This window comes from Chiroxiphia lanceolata, chromosome 1, assembly GCF_009829145.1.
Source record: "Chiroxiphia lanceolata isolate bChiLan1 chromosome 1, bChiLan1.pri, whole genome shotgun sequence".
Lineage (NCBI taxonomy): Eukaryota > Metazoa > Chordata > Aves > Passeriformes > Pipridae > Chiroxiphia > Chiroxiphia lanceolata.
Window position 1 is genome coordinate 138,589,795 of NC_045637.1, and position 21,225 is coordinate 138,611,019.

General features: G+C 39.3%; 1 protein-coding gene across 1 annotated transcript in view; it reads left to right on the forward strand.

The window, feature by feature from the left end:
- GPR158 (G protein-coupled receptor 158) overlaps positions 1-21,225 on the forward strand; it is a 186,514-nt gene that overhangs the window by 125,137 nt on the left and 40,152 nt on the right. The window contains exon 6 of the mRNA XM_032700335.1: positions 10,393-10,502. Within this exon, the coding sequence (XP_032556226.1) occupies positions 10,393-10,502 (110 nt within the window). The remainder of the gene's footprint in view (positions 1-10,392; positions 10,503-21,225) is intronic.

Here is a 21,225-nt window from a genome sequence, read left to right on the forward strand (position 1 = left end):
AGCATCAGCACTCTGGCCCTCTTAGCCAAGCATACTGTCCAGACAATTTTTTTTGAAGATAACAATGTTCATATCCTTGTGATATAAGAACTATAAGAATGTCTTTCTACTAGGAAGAGAAGAAGTGTTTCATTCCTATTTCCATAGCTTCTACTGCGGAGTGAATTTTGAGTTTGCAGCTGTGGCTGGTTTCTTCTGGACTTTGTTAATTACTCGTAATTAATTAATCATGTTAGTGACATAATTTGCTTGAAATGGTTAATGTAGATTTGAGATTAATGTTCATGCTGCTCATGCCAGCAGAGTATGTCACTCATTTTCACTATTCATCCAATTACCTCTCTGCTGAAGCTGATGGCTTCAGTTTACCTATAGCAGATTTCTCAGAAAGGCATCCATTCTTCATTACGGAACATTAGGAGATGGAATGTTCCCAGCACTTTCTCTGGAGGTTTGTCACACTGTGGCCTCTGGTTTATCCCCACTGCTGTTGTTGCTACAGGTACATAAGCTGAAAATTAAAAGTCGATAGTGATGTCTGCAGTAAACTAATCAGCACTGGCTGGATGGAGGTGTCCAGCTGGTATTTTGTGGAGAGAGTTTTTCTAAATTGCTGGTTGTCAAAATAAATACTGACAGAAACTTTCCTGAGCCGGGTTGCAGCTGGTTCTGTCCTGTATTTCAGAGTCCTGATCTGTCCGCATTATCTCTTCCCAATAACAGTCTTAAAAGCTGATGTCAATAGAATTCTTACCTTGACGCATGAACCTGCCAATACATAGTTCAGAGAGAGCATGCAGCCAGGAAGGAGGTATTCCAGAAGAACCTAAACCATCAGGTAGTTTTTTTTCTCACAAACTTGGCATTAAATACCTCACTGGCTTTTATAGATTAAGACCAGGGGATAAGGTATTTTTGGAACCCTAAATATTGCATGTTTTCTTTTCCCCAGGTATAAGTCAGTATTTTGAAATACTCACATAAACCCCCCTGTCTGCACTGTATATTTCTAAGGATTTCAGCCATACTGTATTGAGATATAAAAGTCTGTGTGACTTTTATAAAAGTCTTGTATGACCTGTGTCTTGCATTAAGTATACTTGACAAATTGCTCTGAATAATTTAGTCTATTATGTCTTGATTTAGCTGCAGCTCTTGCAAGATTTATTTTAATATAAATTCCTTTACCATTATGTTTCTAAAAGATTCCTTTTTCCTAAAATCAGATGTGGTCCTAAAAGTGATTGTTAGATTTGCCTTGGTTTTAATAAAATAATGAAACTAGCATATCCTTAACCCTGTTGTTAAAATGTGTCAATGATTTGGCAAATGACTGGGCTGAATAGATGTCAATTTTTTTCATTAGAGATGTTTCAGCTCCTTAAAATGTTTCTCTTTCTGCTTCTTTGATTAAGAAAAGGTCTTTGTTAAGAAAAGGTGATAGTTATGCATCCAATAAGTAAGTTTGGGGTTTTGTTTTCACATATGAAGTAGGTAAACTAGAACATTCAGTTGACTGTTGTCATTTACCCAAGTGATATGTTACATGGGAAAAAATGTATCTGAACAAATGACAGAAATAGTTGCATTATAAAAGTTAACTGGTGGAAAAAGCAAATATTTTAGAAGATATTTTGACTTTACAACTTCCTTTGGTTTTCCACTTCTATAATTTTGCATCAGAGAGAACAATTTTTGGTGTGCCCATACACTGTAGCTGTTGTCTAGATAAAATGTTCTGATGAAATTATTTCCATTAATTTTGAATTATGTTTTTTGAATGTAATGCACACTATGAAAACAGAAGCACTGAATGGTTAAGGAGCTCAGCTTCTCTGTATTTCACTTGTGCCTCTCTTCTCATCCATAGTGTGCATGTGGCTGAAGCCTTGAATGTCGCATCTGCTCATAATTGCTTTTAGTGTTCCTGCTGGCAGATCAGGTCTAATAAGCTTCACTCAAAACCTGACCATGTGCTTGATCAGGAAACCCACATTTTCAATTCTCTTTCAATATTTAACTGCAAAGTAATCCAAGGCCTTTTTGTATAATTTTGGGAAGAAGAACATCAAATGTGTTAACTACATCAGTGTTGGTGTTAACTGCACTGCTCTTAATGCTTGAAGCTCTGTTTGAAGGCAAGAAACCAGATATTTTTTAAATATTTGAGTGGTTGCCTTTCAGTAAAGTCAAAGGCTTCTACTCCCTGGCTAGCTCTTACGTATCTTTAAAATCAGATAAGTTATTGTTTTGTGCTTCAAAGCTGTGGCTGGTGACCTGCACGAGTCAGGAAAAGCTCCTGTGCACAGTTAGCGATGTGGATTCTCATAGGCTTTAAATTTTGAAGCACAACAGTTTTTAAAAATCTTGTTTGAACAGATTTTAAACTTTGTGAGGCAATGTCTTGATTGAAGTGGATGTCCAACCAAGTCCACATCTCACCAGCTTGAAGCCTCTGAACTACTGAGATGAGCCAGCTCTCAAGTCCTCAAGGACTGACTTCTGAGGCTCTTCAGGCAACTTTTAGGGTAACTGTATTAAAGACTGTGAGGCTGTCAGGAGGGAACCAACATATGTATGAGGGGTAGACACATATCAAAGACAGACAAGTAACTGGCACATCAAAGCAGATGGATAAGAAGATCTGTTGGGCCAGCCAAGCCCATTCCTGTTTGGACTGCCTGAAGAATATTCATTTGCTTCTTTTGCTTTCTGGTAGTAGTGAAGCAGAAGTACGTTTGAATGAGAACAAGGAAAACCTAGTATGTAATTCAGCCTTTATTTTCTCTTCTGTCTTAAGATGGGACATTATCAGAGCTATCATATATATTTTTTTTCAGACTTGGATTTTTCAGTGTTAGGTAATTAGTTCATTACAGTACACCTTGTCATGGTCTCAGTGGAACTTCTGAGCTCCAGACCTTCTCCCTGTCTTGTACTCCATGCTGCAGAAGCATCCAATAACTCACAGAGGTCAGGAAGACGCCTTTCTTGGACAAGAATAGGATTTGCCCACAAGAAATGGGATTTGCCACCTCCAGCAGCTCAGTGCCTATAGCCCCTTAGACTGGGAGACTTCCTGAATGACCTGCTTAGGATCATCATTCCCTGAGCCAGTTTTCCCATTGAAATCTCTCCTTGTATTTGAGAAGTTTATGGTTAAAGATAAATAGTTTATTCTATTACAATGAAAAGCTAAGCATAATCTCTGTTTGGAAATAGATGCAGAGAACACAAGGTAATTTCTGTGTCTCCTCAGTTCCCCTGATGGTTCCCACAGCAGCCTGGTCTTGTTTTTTTTAAATATTAGTTCTTAGCTTTTTTCCTGTAGGAGGGTACAGGCCTGGTGTGCTGTCTTGTTTTGTATCTCCTTTCTCCTGTTGATTGTGAATTGACCCTTGGGGTACCCTTCAACCCTTAGCATTTATACTTGATTTAGCCAGGGCATCAGTTGATGTCCCATAAGCTAAGGAATTGTTTTGTGACAAAGTTTTAGCTATTATTAGGAAAAAGTCCCAGAATGCCCTTCTCCACTGCGTGAGCCTTGTTGGGCATAAAACTTTATTTGTTGACGATCAAATCTGTTTGCAGAGTGCAAACATGTCTCTTTTTTAATCCATCATGGATTATATGTTGATTTTTTATTACTTGACTTTAGAATACTATTCATTAGGCCAACATTAATAGGAACAGTGAAGCTGGATAATTAGTAAATCTAAGCAGGGGCTAGAATCTGTGGCAGATAAATGCATTTTCAGGCCATATGTTCAGGTCACTTATAAATAAGTATTTCCAGAGCTGGTAGGATCTGTGACATATCACTTTTTCTCTTCAAATTGGAGGAAAGACTTGACAACATCTTGGAAGTCACATGGACATTTATGTTCCTCAGAATAACATATTCAGGGGTGTCTTGTCAAACATTAGCTGAGATCTGGCTTACGAACAGAGCAAAAAAAAAGAGGGAAAATAATTGAAGATATATCAGTAAAAAGGCATTCTAAGTATGCTGTCTTGTGTCAAACCAGAATGGTCTTGAAGATTCTGTTTGCTTAGTCACCAGTAATATCTCTTAGGAGCTAAATGAGTTCCTCTGTAAAATATTAAAATATTTGTTCCATAAAGAGCTTTAGAGATCTGTTGTTACTGCCTGATGGGGATGAATCCAAAGTGTAATAAAACCTAGCGATAGCAAAGGGTTCTGATGAATCAAGTTCTAGAAGTCCGCCCTCATATTTTACACTGATGCTGGTGGTTAGGAGCTTGTACTGGGTCGTGGTCTTCCAAAAGACTTTATAGGCAAGACGTGTCTTTGCTGAAGCACAGACAGAGATTTAATATATATTAATATATATATTAAGACAGGCAGTAATATCTACAGTTGAAAGTGTAGTGGGAAGGAAAAGAGGATTTCAGTAGGCAGAATTTCAAGCTGGGCTTTGTGTGGGTGACTAGGAAAAACTTGTCTTCTTTTATGAAGTAACCCAAAAGATCTTAAGTGGCTCTAAGTATTTTGACTTTGACATACATCTTATCTGAAATGCATTGTCCCCAGCAGCATAATGCCTCCAGTGCTGTGTACTGGGAATTTGACTCAGTTCCAATTCAGAGGCAAGAATAAAACTTACTGAGTAGTTACTGTGGTTTCCTGCAGCAAAGTGCTTTATAGAGGCAATGAGCTGATGATCTGGCACAGCTTTGCTTTAAAATGCTGAGATTTGCAAAGATGGAGGGGTTTGATGGTACTGTTGTTCACAGACGTATTAGAATAAAATGTCATGTCTTAAAAAGCACGTATAGTTTAAAAAAATGGGATGGAAATGGAAGGAAGTGTTCTTATGTAATTAGCCTAAGTATATATTCAGCTGCTATCATACCTCTAAAGTGGTTTGTGTAGTTGCACCGGAAATATCTGTTGGTAGTACAGGATTGGATAAGGAGTTGTGCACTCACTAATACTTAAGCAGATGATCTGAGCTGTGACTCATGTTTTGAACAGTGGTATGTGGTGCCCGTAGTGTACACAGGCTCATGAATGCCTCCATTCATGCCCATCTGTTAGGATGGCATTGTGCCCACATAGAAGTGGATTGATTGGTCCCTTTTCTAGGAAGTGTAGTGCCAGATTGTTATGAGTTTGGATGGCAAACTTATCTAACATTGCAAACAGCATCTCCGTTGCAGGAAATCCCTTCTCAGTATTAGGACTAAAACACTAATAGGTGACTTGATGTACCCTGGAGAGTATTTTATGTGTTGGAGGAAACTACTGAAACATGGCAGAAGAAGGAAGACTGCCCATCTCACGGCACAACAGGATACTGAGAGGAAGTATCTGATGGCTTGTTCTGTAGCAGAATTGCCTAGAGACAGCCCTAGACAGCTGTTGCAGTCAGGCAAGGGCAGATGGTATTGGGCAGTGGAACAGATCAGATGGATCTCTTCACAGTATCTCCTAGATGCTTGTTAATGGAATTAGCCCAAAAGGCATTATGTTAAATGGCTGTGTCATGTCCTGCATTGAACTGTGCAGAATACTTGCAGAAAATTCTGAAGTTCAATATAAAAAGTAGATAGTTTTCCTGAAATGCTCTCTGGGTTAAGTGCGCACAATTTTAAGAAAAATATGGTTATTTGCAATTGAGAAAATAACTATTACTCTTGTATCACTTTTGTCTAAAGTAGGTGACTTTCATCTCTCATCCATAACCAGATGATGCTGATGCTCAAATTCTAAACTCTGAATTTCATTTCCATGTATTTGACATGGATAACATCCCTGCTCACAGCACTAGGAACTAGATGATCTTTAAAGGTCCCTTCTGACCCAAACCTTACCACAATTCTACAACTGAGGGAAAAAATAAGAAGGGTTCATAAATGAACACTTTGATGCTTTTTGAGTTAAGGTCCTGCTCAAAATTTTTCATGTTTAGCTTTAGGATTTGTAGCACTGACAACCCCATGTATTTTTTAAAGTTCTTCGACTTCTGATCTTTTGAGACATTATAGTGTTGCCCATTCCTTCTCAATATGGAGTATAGCAGTTTGATGACTGAAGAGGAAAATGAGGTTTTGATCTATTCATGTGACTTCTGTGGCTTAAAAATCGAGGTGAAAAACAAATTGTCTTCAACACATTACAAAATAGTTACAGCTGGCTATAGAATGCTTGGTTTAGTCCTCCTAATGCAGATTACTAATTGACATGTAGTAAAGCAAATTCCCTAAAATAAATGCTGAAGTACCTTTCTAGCCAATGGAGATGTGTATTTGAAGCCTGTAGGCCAAGATTCTCTTCAAGTAACTGAAACTGAACTTCTTCAAGGTACCTGCCTTTATCCCTGGGATATCCCTACGGAACTTGCACTAGTAGAGCTGATTTACTAGACCCCCTACAAGGTAGGTAGAAATTATATGCCTGATTTAGGCAAACTGAATCCCAGTTAATACACCTTGGGGAAATGCACAGTATTAAAATATTTTTGCCTGTATCTGGTGCCCAAGGTGAAGTGCAGAATTAACCATCTTTTAATGTGCACAATAAAGTTAATCTGAAAAATAAAAGAGTATTTTGTGATGCACAGAAATATTGCTTACTGTTAACATTATAGAGCTGTGATAAGGTGGATTTTTTTTAAATAATCTTTCTAAAGATTATTTGTTTATCTTTTAAGAAACAATGGCACTGATCCTATAAAAGTCCCTAATTGCTAATTTTTTGTGACAACAAACTCTATTATGATATTCAACCTTCAATTGTTAAGTGTTAGTTCTCTTTGCACTTTTACTGCCCTACCTGTCCTGATAACGAAAATTTGCTGTATTGTGCGAGGTGCCTGTATTGACTTTAACCATTGTCTTTAGAGAGTGTGCGTGTCTGTTCATCACGTGAGATGAATAACGGAGCTGGCTGATCGCTGTGTCAGCAAGCTAAGTCCCTCTTCCATGACCGTAATTCTCCAGCTCTAAACACACTTGACAGTTAGCTGGTGACCTTAGAAAGTCTTTTCATCTCTGACTCCACAAGTGGTAGCGTGACTGCTGGGACGGTGTTTTGGCAAGGATAATAATAGCTTAAAACACATTGAGTTTAAAAGCAGACATCTAAATGCATTTGTCCAAATGACAAAGATGAGATAGTTCATGAAGTCTCACGCACAGCTGCAGTAACTGGTACATGAACAGTCACTGTTTGGCTTCTCTTCTGGTTTCCAAATATTTTTTTCCCTGATCTTTGCTATTTAAGTAACAGAAACTTATGTCTGGTATTTAAGTGAATTCCAGGAGCTGGCGAAACAGCTAACACATTTCTTTATGTACAGTAAAGGGGTTTTATTACATCTATCAGCAAAACCTCTAAGCATTTTTAGTGGGATCTATGCTGCTGTTATGGTCTAATGCATTATAAAAGCAAAAAGGGAAAATGAATTATTGTCAGATTTTTGGTGGGCAGGGCAGTCTTTTAGATCTGCAGAGGGATTCCCTTGTTCTGCTGAGAGCAGCCTGGATATGTGGGTGAATCCTGGTTTCATCCTACACTCCTCACTTGGAGCTCAGCAACCTTTTGCTGTATGTTGTTTGTCTCTTGAAGAAAGCTTAGATCTGGGAATAACAGTAGTGAATGGGGTTTTTGGTGAGGTAGAAGAAGCTGGTATGAAACTAAACCAAGACGTTTCTTTTTTTTTTTTTTTTTTTAAACCTAGGGAGAGTGAGGGATGGAGTGCAGCAGTCATACTTCGGACCAGATTCTTTACAAGAATTGTATTCCACTTAGATTAAAAAATTGAGCATGGATTTCTGGGCAGTGTTTCTATATAGCCCCTTGGCTCCAATCCATTAAAGATTATTCAATTTAAAAATTGTGCCTCTGAAATTCATGGTGATTATAGGAGACTTAATGCTGACAAGAGCTTAGAGAGGGCAGTCATCTGAACATCCTGGTGAGCCCTGATGGGAATGACATATTCTCAGAAGAGCTTTCTGGAAAGCCTAGGAAGCAAGTGAAGTGTACATATAGCAATTCTTGCTCTTCAAAGCTTAGGTCCATGACAGACCACACGCAAAAATAGGTAGAAATGGATGTTGGCCCTTGAGAGAGCATTGTAACTGTTCTTCATCATATAAACACAGGAAGATCCAAAAGGGATACAAACTTCGATCAAGTCATGCTTCTGCAATGTCCTAGACCACTGGGCAAAGGAGCAGGTAAACTGTGTCAGTATTCAAAAGGAAAAAGGAGACCGGTTTTCTGCAACAGAGCCTTGCCTCTGCAGCCTTCATGGTGAGGTGCCACATGCTGGCTTACACTGTGCTGCATTTGAAGTGGTGGTTTCTTGGTTGATATCTAGCCAAATGCCTCAGCTGCTCGTACAAATGATTCAGTGCAAATCAATGAGATTTTCTAGACACAAGCAGTTAATATTTCAACAAGCTACTGCAGATGAAATTGCTGTGTCAGATTGCACAGCAAAGAGAGCAGTTGCCCTTGTTCAGAAAATTCTATGCCTGGAGAGTTTTCAGACCTTCCCATTTCAATTATCTGAAAAATTCTGCTTTCAGATCGACTTTGAAATGTTCAGGATCTCTGTGCGCCAGTCTTTTTTTGACATTGTTTTTCTAGTTTGGAAGAATCAAAGATAAAACATGGTGTTTTCTACCCCCTGGCAAACCTCAGGAGGCATATTACTGCTACAGACTTTGCTCTGGTTCTGCAACTGTCCTAATGTATGTAACTGTATATTAGGATAAGAGGTCATTGCTATCATTCAGGTCTTTCTGAGAAACTTTTTGCTGGATGCTCTGTTTGCCCAAACATAGTCATGCATGTGTGGATGCATTTTATTTTTCCAGCTGATTTTCCAAGGAGAAAAGCTGCACACTGTTCCCTTCCTTCCCTACATGGAGAAGTTGTCATATTCCCAGAAAATGTCTACCTTGAAACATGTCAGTCCAATAACAGTGAAAAAAAGCAGATTGAGTTTTGCACCACAGTTTAATTCAACAAAACATATTTTTAAAAGAAATAGTTTGATTCTGCAAAAGAAAAAGCATGCTAGCAAAGCACAAAAGCTTCTCAGCCCATGTCTGCCACTTTTGTCCCCACCCTTCTAAAAGAAGTCTGTGTCACCCAAAGGACACAGTCCTGGGCTTTTGGCCATATCCTGGACTTGAACTCCCACATAGAAGAGCATTTACTTAGGAAAATAATACCATGTGGCAGCCAGTAGGCATAATACTACCTCTGCTGCCAGAATGTACTGACTGTAAATGAAGCTGTGGCAGATGGCCTGAAATGTTTCAGTGCTTTCTTTTGTGGACCAGGATTACCCAATTAATTTATACTATGGTGCACTGGGTCATTTTATCAGGTTCAGTCAGACGTGGGATGCACTGGGCCTAACTGCTGATCAAGCAGGGTCTGCAGGTGGGGTAGGAGCAGCTTACAGCCAAATCCCTGAGACATAAGGCTCCTGGTGGGGCGAGATGAAAGAAGGAAGGGGCCAGTGGTGCGAAGGAATATGGGATCATGCCTCAGGACACCAGGGACAAAGCCTGTTGGAATGAGAAGAAATGGATTCTTGGTTCAAATTGTGACCGAGTCCACCGAGCAGTCCTGTTTTAGAGAAGGGTGGCATTGTACTTGGTAATGAAGCTTCTATATGCACTATACCTGCAGAAGTAGCTTTATGTTACTGCTTATGGGATGTTGTCGTCATACATGGTACTTGGTAGACAGTGCAAAAGGCCGGTAGGACCTTTTTGTTGTGATTAGAGAAATATGTAGGTGAACAAAAAGATTATTTTCCTTAAGAATGCGGTGATGCATAGGGAGATTTGGTATAGCTTAGGCAAAATGTATGGGGAAGAAAACAGTCAAATATGTCATCAATATTTTGTCATTTTGGATAGAGAGAGGCTAGTGCAATCACTTTAGTTTGGCAGAAAAAAAATGAGCAGCTGTAATTTTGATAGGTTTATTAGGAGTGACTTTGAAGTGTAACCTAGTAAATACAGCCCATCAAACCAGAATTAGGCCAGCTGCATATTACTGGAATAGCTCAAGGAAAATGTCCTTGTCTGTTCTATCCTCTTCTCTGGGTACATGTTTTCACTCAGTTAAGAAAAGTCAGTGGAATTGCATTTAAAAGTGTTGTCACTTCACAGTCTGTCACAGGGCTTTTGCCAGCTCCCTTCAAAAGAAGTTGGTGCCTATAACTGTGCCAGCTGGTTGATCAGATCATCCCGCTGCTTTACTAGAGAATCTAAATATACAGCAGTAGGAGCTGAAATGTGTCTGCTGTCCTGTTTTGCAGCTATTCTGCATTTGAATGAAGAACTACTTTCTCATGAAAGCAGTACTGAAGCTCTCTCTATCTTTCTGTTCTATAGGTTGTCATTTTGTATTTTGAGCCAAGTGTATTTCGCTGTGTTCTCCTAAGATGGGTTCGTCTTCTGGGCTTTGCTACTGTTTATGGAACTGTGACGCTCAAGCTGCACAGGTATTTCACGTGTTAATTTCCATCTCTGTGGGAGTATGTGCAATCTGTGTGGGTACTTAGATGGAAGAGCTGCAGATATTATCATAAACAAGTGCCGTTTCTGATTTTAAAACCACTGTGTATTTCTCCTCAATTTTCCTGTTCAAATTATATGCTGCTAATTGCCAGTCGAGAGCTATGAATGCAGACAGGATTTAATGAAAATATATACATCAACTGTAAAATTGTGCAAGAACCCCTTTTCACAGAAGGTGAATGTGTTTTCCTTGAATATAGAAAATACAGAAGTGTTCATAGAGTGATCAAAAGTTTCCCTGTGAAGTGTTCATAGAGAGATGCTTTTGAAGTGTTTAGGTACAGCAATGGTGGCTAAAATAATAGACTATGGTATATGTACATACTGTGTTTTCTTATGTCTCTTAAGTCAAGGGCTGCTTTCTTCAGGCAATCACAGCAGACAGGCTACACACTCACAGGCATCTGTACCTGCCAGCAAAAATGTGTGGGAAATTCAGGATTCCACAGGGTTGGCAGTGTGTTCACATTTGATTCAGAGATTTAAGGTCGAGAGGCCCAACTTCAATTCTCACTTCTACAGTCCCTTTAAAAATTTAAGCCTTTTCTGTATATGCTGTATAAAATCCTAATGCTTTTTCCTCTTGAAACTTTAATGAAAAAAATTACTGATACATTCTGCAAGTATTTTTATTCAAGCAAAGAGATAAGCAGTATATTGATACTTGGACATATTGGATGAAGTACGCTTGCTCATCTTTTTATCTTAGTTTCATTACTGTACTGGCATGTTATATAGAGGAGGTTTGATATTATGCTCATAAACTGAATAAGAACTAAAAATATCTTGTGTTTCATGATGCATGTTGACTTGTCACATTTTAGGTGGAAAACCGTGCTTTCCCATTGAAATAGAGTCTCTTCTTGCACGTCCCTTTTATTTGTGTCCCTGAGTACAAGTGTACACTTTGGCTGCTAAACTCTGATTGTAAAGTGCTATGTCTGACCCCATCTTTGCATTGAAATTGATCAAGAAAATCCCACACCCTCATGGTATTTTCTGGGATAAACAATTTCTGATGCAAAAAGTAAAACAACTAGAGCACTACAGACAAGAGAGAGCCAGTGACTTTGCTTGGATCTTTGTTATCTGTAATCCAGATATAGAGAAACAGCCTAAGACTGTGGGCAGTTCATGTTGTCATTGCAGTTCTGCTATACTACAAGGTTGTTTATATGATTTTGCATGATGTGAGGAAGCAGTTGATCTTCCATTCATATGAAGCGAGGGCAGGCTGCAAAATTGGGCAGAAAGTCTTGCACTTCTGCTTTGCTCATTCAGCTGTTTGGTGTCACTTGGCACCTGTGCTGACAGGGTCATCAAACATGACAAAGATTGAATAAGAAACCAAGAATGAACTACATCCTTGTTCTTGATCAGCACAAAGCCATGAAGGCTAGCAGCAGAATGGCCTGTATCAACAGAAGGCTGAGGGAAGTGATTATTCTCCTTTACTCAGCACGCCTTAGACCATATCTGCAGTGATGTGTCCAGACATCAGTGAACTTGGGTGAGTTCAGTGAAAGGCCATTGAAATGGTCAGGGCTTGAAGCACTTATTCTGCAAGGAGAGGCTGAGGCTTGTTCGGCCTGGAGAAGAGATGGCATCAGAGGGACCTAACAGCAGCTATCCAACAGCTACAAGGCGGTGGGGCCATGTTCTCTACTGTGATGTATATTGGGAGAACAAAACATAATGACAAATTAAAATAGGAGATTTCAATTTTATACAATATAAATTAATATTAGGGTCAGCAATATACAAGGAAAGCATTTTCAGTATCAGGGTGCTTAAGCCATGGAGCTGGTTGCTCATGAGGTTATGAATTTCCATACTTGGAGGTTTTCAAGACCCAACTGGATAAAGCTCTGAGCAACCTGGTATGGATTCACTGTTAAGCCTGCTGTGAGCCTTGGATGGCCACTTGAGGTAATTGCAACTTGAAAAATTCTGTATTTCTTTGTGAAACATGAAGACGGAAAAAAGCCTATTTCATATGTCATTCTAGAATTACTTTCTCTAGGAATCTGTCTTTTGTTTTCCACACAGGTAACCTGACTATGCATTTCCTACATTCATGATATTGTGGGGATTTTTGGTACAGAATATTTCAGTCACGGAGTGTGATTTGCAAAAGACTGAGTCAAGTTAGATGTATGTTTTATTGTATACATTGACAGCAGTTATGCTGATTAGGAAAAATGTGGTGCTAATAGAAATATGGTAGAAAATTTTGCAGATCTAATTCAACCCACAGGTCTTACAGGGTTGAGAAATGGGTTACTGCAGACACCACAAATATTCACAGCAAGACTGGTTCCCTCCTGCAGCTCACCTGTGTCTTGCCTGGGGGAAGAAGCAATTGCTAGCAAGGAGCTTGCAATTTTTCTATGTTTAATGGGAGAACCAATATTGTGTAAAGACAACTATTAATGATAACAAGAAAGTCTAAAGCTGTAGTTCTCAACAAATGAGGTGCTTTGAGTAGCATTGGAGCATGAAGATTAACCAAAGCCAGGTAGGAGTCACTGGAAATACTTGTTTTCTTTGTAGCTTTTTTCTTTTTTTTGTCCTGTAGCTCCTCACTTCCTAAGTAGATCTCAGAGGTTTTGTTAGGGTCAAGCATCAAGGAGAAATTAGAAAAGTAGTCAAAAGCAGATGCTTAAGGAAGAGTAAAAGAACTGGGAAATCATGTACTGATTCATTCTTTGAACACCTGTCACAGTCAGTTTCTACAGTGCCTCATCTTAAATTGCCTCTTTCTTATTCATTGTGCATTTTTAAAATAACGAGCTGATGTTTGTGGGGGTGGAAGGATGGGGGGGTAAGGAAATGAGCTTAATTTAAGAAATCTAGCTGTAGAGCCATGAACATAAATTACAATACTTTCCTTAACAATGAATTCTTCAAAATAATTCTCTCAAGAAATAATGATATTTCAAATTTAACCTTTTGGGTTTAAGGGATCTGCTGATTTTTTACCTTTCAGTATATTTGTGTGAGTGAGGAGAGTGTGTCCTTTTTCAAGCCCTGTGTTTTATGAATAGGTTATCTCATTATTTTTAATAGCAAGTAATTATTTTTAATAATGAGATAACTTCTGTCATCTTGGCGTCAGGATTAATACAGAATCCTTAATTCTGGATCAAAGCATAAGAGTGAAATAAAGTTATATACATACAGACAAATGTATGTATGTGTGTGTGTATACACAGGATAGCTTACAGACATTTGAGGAAAATGAAACCCAAGAACGGTGTCTCTAGTTTGTAGGAGTCTCCATTTCTTATATTACTAAGAGAAACAGAGAAGACTGGGAAAGTGAGGAGAATTAGAAGGTATGGAGAAGGTAATGTTCCAGGTATGGGAAACATGGCGATGACACAAAATGGCTTTTTTTGTGAGTAGTGATGGTGGGATGGGCGTGTTAGTGGGAGAACAAGATGTTAACACTATGAGGCAATTCTGCACTTCATCTAAATGCTGTGCTGAGATTACACTGCTGTGCCTTACCATCTGCTACAGTTGGAGCAAGTAGTGGACCTTCCTACAGATCTTTGTAGGTGAGAAGGAAAGAAGGAGAAAAGCAGTATAGATAGCATCAGGTGCTCAGGGATATGATTTAGTGTGGCACATGGTTTAGTGGTTGATCTGTCAGTGTTAGGTTTATGGTTGGACTTGATGATCTTAAGGGTCTTTTCCACCCTAAATGATTCAATGATTCTATGATTCTGTGGGTCATGGTTCAGTATCTGATCGAAGAGGAGACTCGTGCTAGCAGGGAACCCAAAGAAGATGTTGATTTGCTCCTTGAGGCATCAGTGGCGAGGACATGGTTAATTTTTGCATCAGCCAGTAGGGGCACAGCCAGGAGCCTGGGGTTATTGGATACCACGTCATGCCATGTGCAGGGGGGATGGAGGGGTTTTTTCTGGCTTTGCCGGGGTGTGCGATTGGGTGGCACATGGTGAGCACTCACATGTGAATTGTTCGCCTCTCTTGTACACTCTGTTATTAGTTCTGTTGTTGTTACTGTTCATTTTCTTATTTCATTGCTGCTTCTAGTAAATTGTGCTTATCTCAACCTATGATCTTCACATTTTTGTTCCTCCAATTCTTCTCTCCATCGCACTGCAGGGTGTGAGAGAGTGGCACACGGTCTGAGGTGTTTCAGAGGGAATGCTAAATTGGGGAATACCATTCCTAAACCATGACAAATGGCTCCTCTCATAGCTAAAGGTGGGAAAGAAGATACAGATGATCCTGTCTAAAATTGGCTAGTGGGAATGTGGTGCAGAAAGGGCAGAAGGTGCCTTGGCAGCTGGAACCTGTACAGTTGGATGGTCCCTAGACCAATATTTCACAGGCTGTAGTGCCAATAGATGATGGTTCTGTAGTGCCAATACACCACTACCCAATGTTTCCATGAAACGGGCACTAGTGATGAAGCACTGTAGAGAGTAGTTTTGTCTTGGAGTAGTGGTTACTACTTAAGTGGGCAAGGAAAGCGAGATGAGCAGCAGCGGTAGTGGTGAGCCACCCTGGGTTTTTTTAAATGAGTGAGGCCCTTGTGGTCATTTTGGTTAACACTCAAAAAAGTGGGACATATACTTTCTATTAAATTATTCTTTTTTCTTATGGAAGGTGAGAGTGAAATGGCTTCAAACATATACATTCACTGTTGGCTTTTGCCACTGGATGTGGTTTCTGTAATGGTTGTTGTCTCATGTGAAACAAAAGGGGAGAAAATTCAAGGCAGATGATAATGTTGCAAAAATGCAGTGTCCAGAGTGCTGATCTGTTACTGTTTTGTTGAATTGTTTGAGTTTTTACTGCTTTAACTTGACTGACAGGAATATGTATTTGAGTATGTTTGCGAGACAGGAAAAGGAGTGTTTTGGTCAAGCTGTAGAGATGTTTACACCATAGGGACTTCTTATAACTATTCCAACCATTTGTCTATCTCTTCCCTACAAGTGGCATATTTTAGCACCAGAGGTTGTACGCGCTGAATCCTACAAAGCTTTGTGAAAAAACGTGATGGGGCAGAAAACAGACCTTATGCATGTCCCCACAGACCAAAGGCTGAAACCCACAGCATCAGCAGGTCCTTCTCTGTCTGATGTGCCATTGGTGATCAGTGGGCATGTGGTGCTGGTGGCTCCCACACTATGCCTCAGGCCTGACTGCTGGAGGAAGTGGCAGAGAAACAGGGATTTTAAGGGCTGGGGACAGACTGAAAGGTTGGGAGATGGAGTTTAGGGAGGGTGGGAGCTGGATTTGCTGCAAAAGTGTATGCACATACAGTAGGAGCTCATAAGGAACGAAATGTTACTAATTAGACTGGTCATGGAAAAATCTGCTTTCTTGTTATCACATCTTAACCTAATTAATTCATTTCCTGGGTATAATTAATTTCTTATCTGCTGCAAACCTTTGCTACTTTATTTAATTATTTTTATGATATAGAAAAAAACAGGACTTTAGACAGTAAATTTCTTATAGCATTTATTTGTGATGCACATTGGAGATTAAATTCTCATTTTTGTAGTTCTTCCAGATTAAATGATTCTCATTTTGTTGTGTTGTGGCCTTTTTCCCAATAAAATCTGCATTATTAAAATCCTACTTAGCTCTTTTGTATCCCTGCCATTCTCAAGCAATAACTAGCCTTAACTAGACAGCATAATGTTTCAGTTTTGTATTTCTGAATAAAATATCTACTTTCTTATGTATAAACTAATAAAATGCAGCACAGCTGTTACAAAAACACAGTGCAGAATTAATCTTGATGGAGCACAATGTAGAAGTGGGAGTAATAAACATTATCTTAAAGAAAAAAAGTCAGCAGCATATAAGATTATTAGAGCACTGTGATCCTCGAACTCTTCTCATCCATATTCCTATTAATATTTAATTTATATAAAAATTTTTTAGATACAGCTGTACAGTTCCATAGGCTGTTTGTTTAATCACCTTAATATAGCAAACATTCTTCCTTATCATAGTAGACTGAATTTGGCTAGGAAAGTTCAAAGAGAAGATAAAGAAAGTATCTAGTGTTTTAATATTAAATTATATTGCTATCATGTGTATAAAAAACCCAGCAGTGGGTTGGAAGGCCCTCTGTAATGATCCACAGGTATCACAAGACCTTTCAGATGTCTTTTGATGGCATTGCAAGAGCACTGTGGCAGATAATGGGAGAAAGGACTGGTTTTACACATCAGATTACATGATAGCAGAAGGGTTGCAGAACTAGAACTGGAACCTATCTTTTCCGAGACCTTATCCAAGTCCAGGACCCCCTCAAGGTGACAAAACTTTGTGCTGTGATGCAATACCTTCCAGGTAGGTGTGCATTTGTGCATGTATTAGCAGTACAAGTAATACAGCTCTACAGACTGGGCTTTTTCTCATTACATGGGAAGGATAGAATTGGTCCATGGAACAACGTATCTCTGCTGGGTGGAATTATGGCATGAAAGAGGAACCAGGCATTGCACTGCAATACTTGAGTTACAGGCTATTTGTGGAGGAGTGTGAAGAGGGAGTTAAGTATGTGACTCACACCCAGGGGCTGATCACAGTTGAGTTGGAAGGAGGGGTTTGCAGATCACATACACTGGTTGTCAGTGAAAAATCATGACTGGAGAGGAGGCTTCTGGTGGGCTACTGTGAAGGATGAGGAATAAACCTGATACTATTTAGCATTTTGAGTTGCAATGAAGAACCAAGCAAAAAATGATTACTCATAAAATTTGTGGATAACACAAACCTTGGTGAAATGGTAAATTTTGTTTCAGAAAGTATAGTAATGCAAAGTAGTCTTTATTAGAATCATAGAATATCTTGAGTTAGAAGGGATCATTGAAGTCCAACTCCTGGCTGGTGTTTGAGGGCTGGGAAAATGCTTGATACTGTGAAAGCTAATCTGATTTTTAGATCAGCAAGAAGATTGAAAGATGACTTCTTGTGAGGCGTATAAACAAGCAGGAAGAGGAAAAGTAGTCACAAAAGACTCTTTAATCTATTGGACTGAGGTTTAATAAGATCTGGTAGCAGGAAACCAAAGCTAGAGAAATTCAAATGAGCAATCTGGCACAAGTTTTTCTCAGAAGGGTGCTTAGCTGTTGAAAAAATCCAACAGGAGAAATGAGAAATTTTTTGTGCTGCTTTCAGTTCAAGACTGAATCCTTTTTTGGAAGATTCTGTAGTTAAGTACTACTACAAATTACAGGAGTTTCAATAGAAAAATATAATGGTCTGTGCTATACAACTGATCAAACTATAAAATTTAGTGGTTAGTCCTATATTTGGCCTTTATTTTACAAATATGCAATAAAAATGATAGCCTCATATTAGTGTGGATCTATTAAGAAATTAAACATATTTATAAACTGAAATTACATATAGTTGTGCTGCTTAATGGGATATACCAGCTACTTTGACATTATTCCTGATCACTTACTCTAATGAAGATCTTTAGGACTGCGGAAACTGATCCCTGGACCAAATATTCTCACATATTAGTTGTCCTTTTCTGGATTACTATGAAGGCCAAAAATTGCGATTATGTTCTTGAAAAATTGAGTACCTGCTCAGTGGTAACCAACCACTGGTGACATAAAATGCTGTGTTGCCCTGCTATAACATACAGAGGGGTAAAGCTCATCAGTGTTGTACCACTCTGCACACTAGTGAATTATCCTCATAGATGCTTCTCTGAAAGATGTCCAAGGTGCTCCAAGAATTTTAGATGGAATGTATTGGATCCATGATCTGAACTGGAAAGGCCAAGACAATGCTGACTTGGCTTCTTGAAGCTCAGGAGTACATACCCAGCAGGTCCTCTAGAAACTTGCAGTATTTATTAACTCAGTTGTAAATATCTAGCTATTTATGTTAGAACTAATCTGCAATATTTTCGATTTACTGCAAAAGCTTTATTAAAAATTAAAAATGTTTTCCTACTGGAGAGTATTACAGTACAGGACAGGTGTTGGGTGTTCTTGAGTCCTACCTCCTCCGTGTGCACTCTGTGCTTACTTGCAGTTATTGTATATGGTTCAAGCTGGAGCCTCTGTTTCTGGCAAATCTAAAAATACTAGCTGTTAATAATGAGTGTAAAATTTCGAGAGCCTATTTCTATTGTGTGAATTAAGTTAGCTAGCAGTGCTGCATTACTCAGGGACCTCTGAGTCTCTTTCCAGCCTTCAGCATCACTACGCTCTGGCAGTTCACAGCAGCGCAGTTGTCCTGGTGGAGCCGTGTTCTGCTCGTGGCCTCTACAACAGCAATGTCTGTTAGTCTTCTGAGATCTTCTTGAGCAAAGCAATCCTTCTCCTGCCTTGCTAGGATTTTAGGGAGATGCTACCTGTTCGTCCCGGATCTGCCATGGGGAAGTTAAAATTTCTTGTGAGTGGGGAGGCTCCTGCCGTTGGCAGCCTATGCCTCAAGCACTGGCTTACACAGAGTTGTTGGGAAGTGGCACCCGCTCTTGTGACCACCAGTCTTACTAAGCTTTTTGTTTCTCCTTGCCTATCTATTTATATAATCATTAAGCTACTCTGACTGGTATCAGTCTTCACCAGTGCAGGTATTCTTGTTTTCAGCTTCCTATTCTAAAAAAATGTCAGGCATTGAAAACCAGGGATTCACTGGTTCTGCCTTGTTGGTGTATGTGGACCAGAGTCTTTGTCAGATATGTTTTTCAGCATTATTTTGACATTGTTTTTTACTGTGCACTTGTGAATAATGCAAATGGGCATTACATGTCTGAAATCATACTTCAGTTCAAACTACGTAAATTCATGGCCTCTAAACAAGGGGCAATGTCAGAAGTACTGTGGCAGTTTCACCACGGCTGGTAAAAAGAAAGTTGATACGTATAAGCATGGAACTGTTTGGTACCATTGTCTAACTGAAATAAGGCTAAGATTCTATGAATTGTTTAGTTCTAGATGTTGCAATCAGATTTGTGAGCACACCTTTGCAGGTCTTCTTCGTGACTCGTTTTTCTAGGTTTTGCATGTGACCAGGTTTTAGAACCTTTTTCATGCTACTGTTCTTGTTTCATGAAGTTATGTATTCAACTTTGTATTTTAAATTACTTTTTCTTAAAACATGTATTTTCTAGCTGTCCTATGGTTTCCTTCAGTCCATAAATGACCATCATATATTCCTTTTGAGATATTTCTCTAGCACCTCAGAAATCACTCTCTGTAGGCTTTGAACAAAACTCCATATAGTGTTGAGAGCCTTAAAACTGATAAAATAGCTGGAATTACACTGTCCTAGCCATCCCTTAGTAACAGCCTTAATTACTTTATGCAGGATCTTGCCTCAGCAATAAGTCTGCCTTCTATCTTAGACTGGACAGGCTTTTTTTCTTTTAAATCGGATTAACATAATCCAGCTCTGGACTTTGCTTCCCTGCACTTTTTCAGATGCTTTGGAGAATGTGGCTGCAATGACCAAATCTCAGTTTTAAGTTTATATTCAATTTGCAAATCATACTTTGCTAGTTGAGGAAGTGGCCTGTATATTGCTCTCGGATCTTGTACGTGGTGATTGTTAAACTTGTTTTAAAGTAGCAATTGTTGGCTTCTGATGAGTGTCAGCCGGCATTGGCCTCTGATGAACAAAAGCCTGTTTGTGCTGGCTGGTAAACCATGTCACTGTTGTACCCATGGAAAAGACATTGACTGTTTTACCATTTGAATGTATTAAAATGCAGAGGTTTGCAAGAACATATGCTATGTGATGTTTAATTTTGCCTGTGGCTCAGTCTCTTGTAAGGAAACTTTGTCAGTGTCCATCCTCAAAAATATTGGCTGGTGTTCAGTTCAGTTTGTTTGCTTCCTAAGATGTTACCCCAGGTCTGGAGGCCCAGTGAATAAACTCCCACTGTTTTTCATATTCTTTATTGGGATTTGCACTCACACCTGCTGCACATCTGCACCATCAGGTCCACCTTGTGGACCATTCTGTGTGTTTTCATACAGTTTTTTATTTGGGTGGCAAACATGATGGTGTTGCCCACTGTCTATTTATACTTCTCTTTGAACTTTGTTTCTGTGCTTGCCTTTCCTCTCATGTGGCGCTCTGGTATTTGTTTATCTTTGCTCAGAACTCCAGGCTCTCATCAAAGATCCTCAGAGTCTTGGACAACTGCTCTAACCGTTCTAGAATGGTTTTTGTGCCAACAAATGGCTTTTATGTTTCTGACTGAAAATTTAGGCATGCCCAAGATAAACTATCTCACCCAGAGGAGAATGTGATGTGTGCCATGAATTGAAGCATGAGGCAGCAGTACCAAACAAACACTGTTGCTTGATTTTCTCCCTCAAGGTACAACATCATGCGGATACCTGAAAGCAGTAGAACCCTGCAACAGTGTGCCAGACATAAAATCATAGAATCATTTAGGTTGGAAAATACCTTTAAGATCATTGAGAGCAGCCGTAAACCTAACACTGCCAGGTTCACCACTAAACTATGTCCCTATGTGCCACACCTACACATCTTTTAAATACCTCCAGGGTTGGTGACTCAACCACTTCCCTGGGCAGCCTGTTTCAATGCCTGACAACCCTTTCTGGGAAGAAATTTTTCCTAATATCCAATCTAAACCTCCCCTGGCAC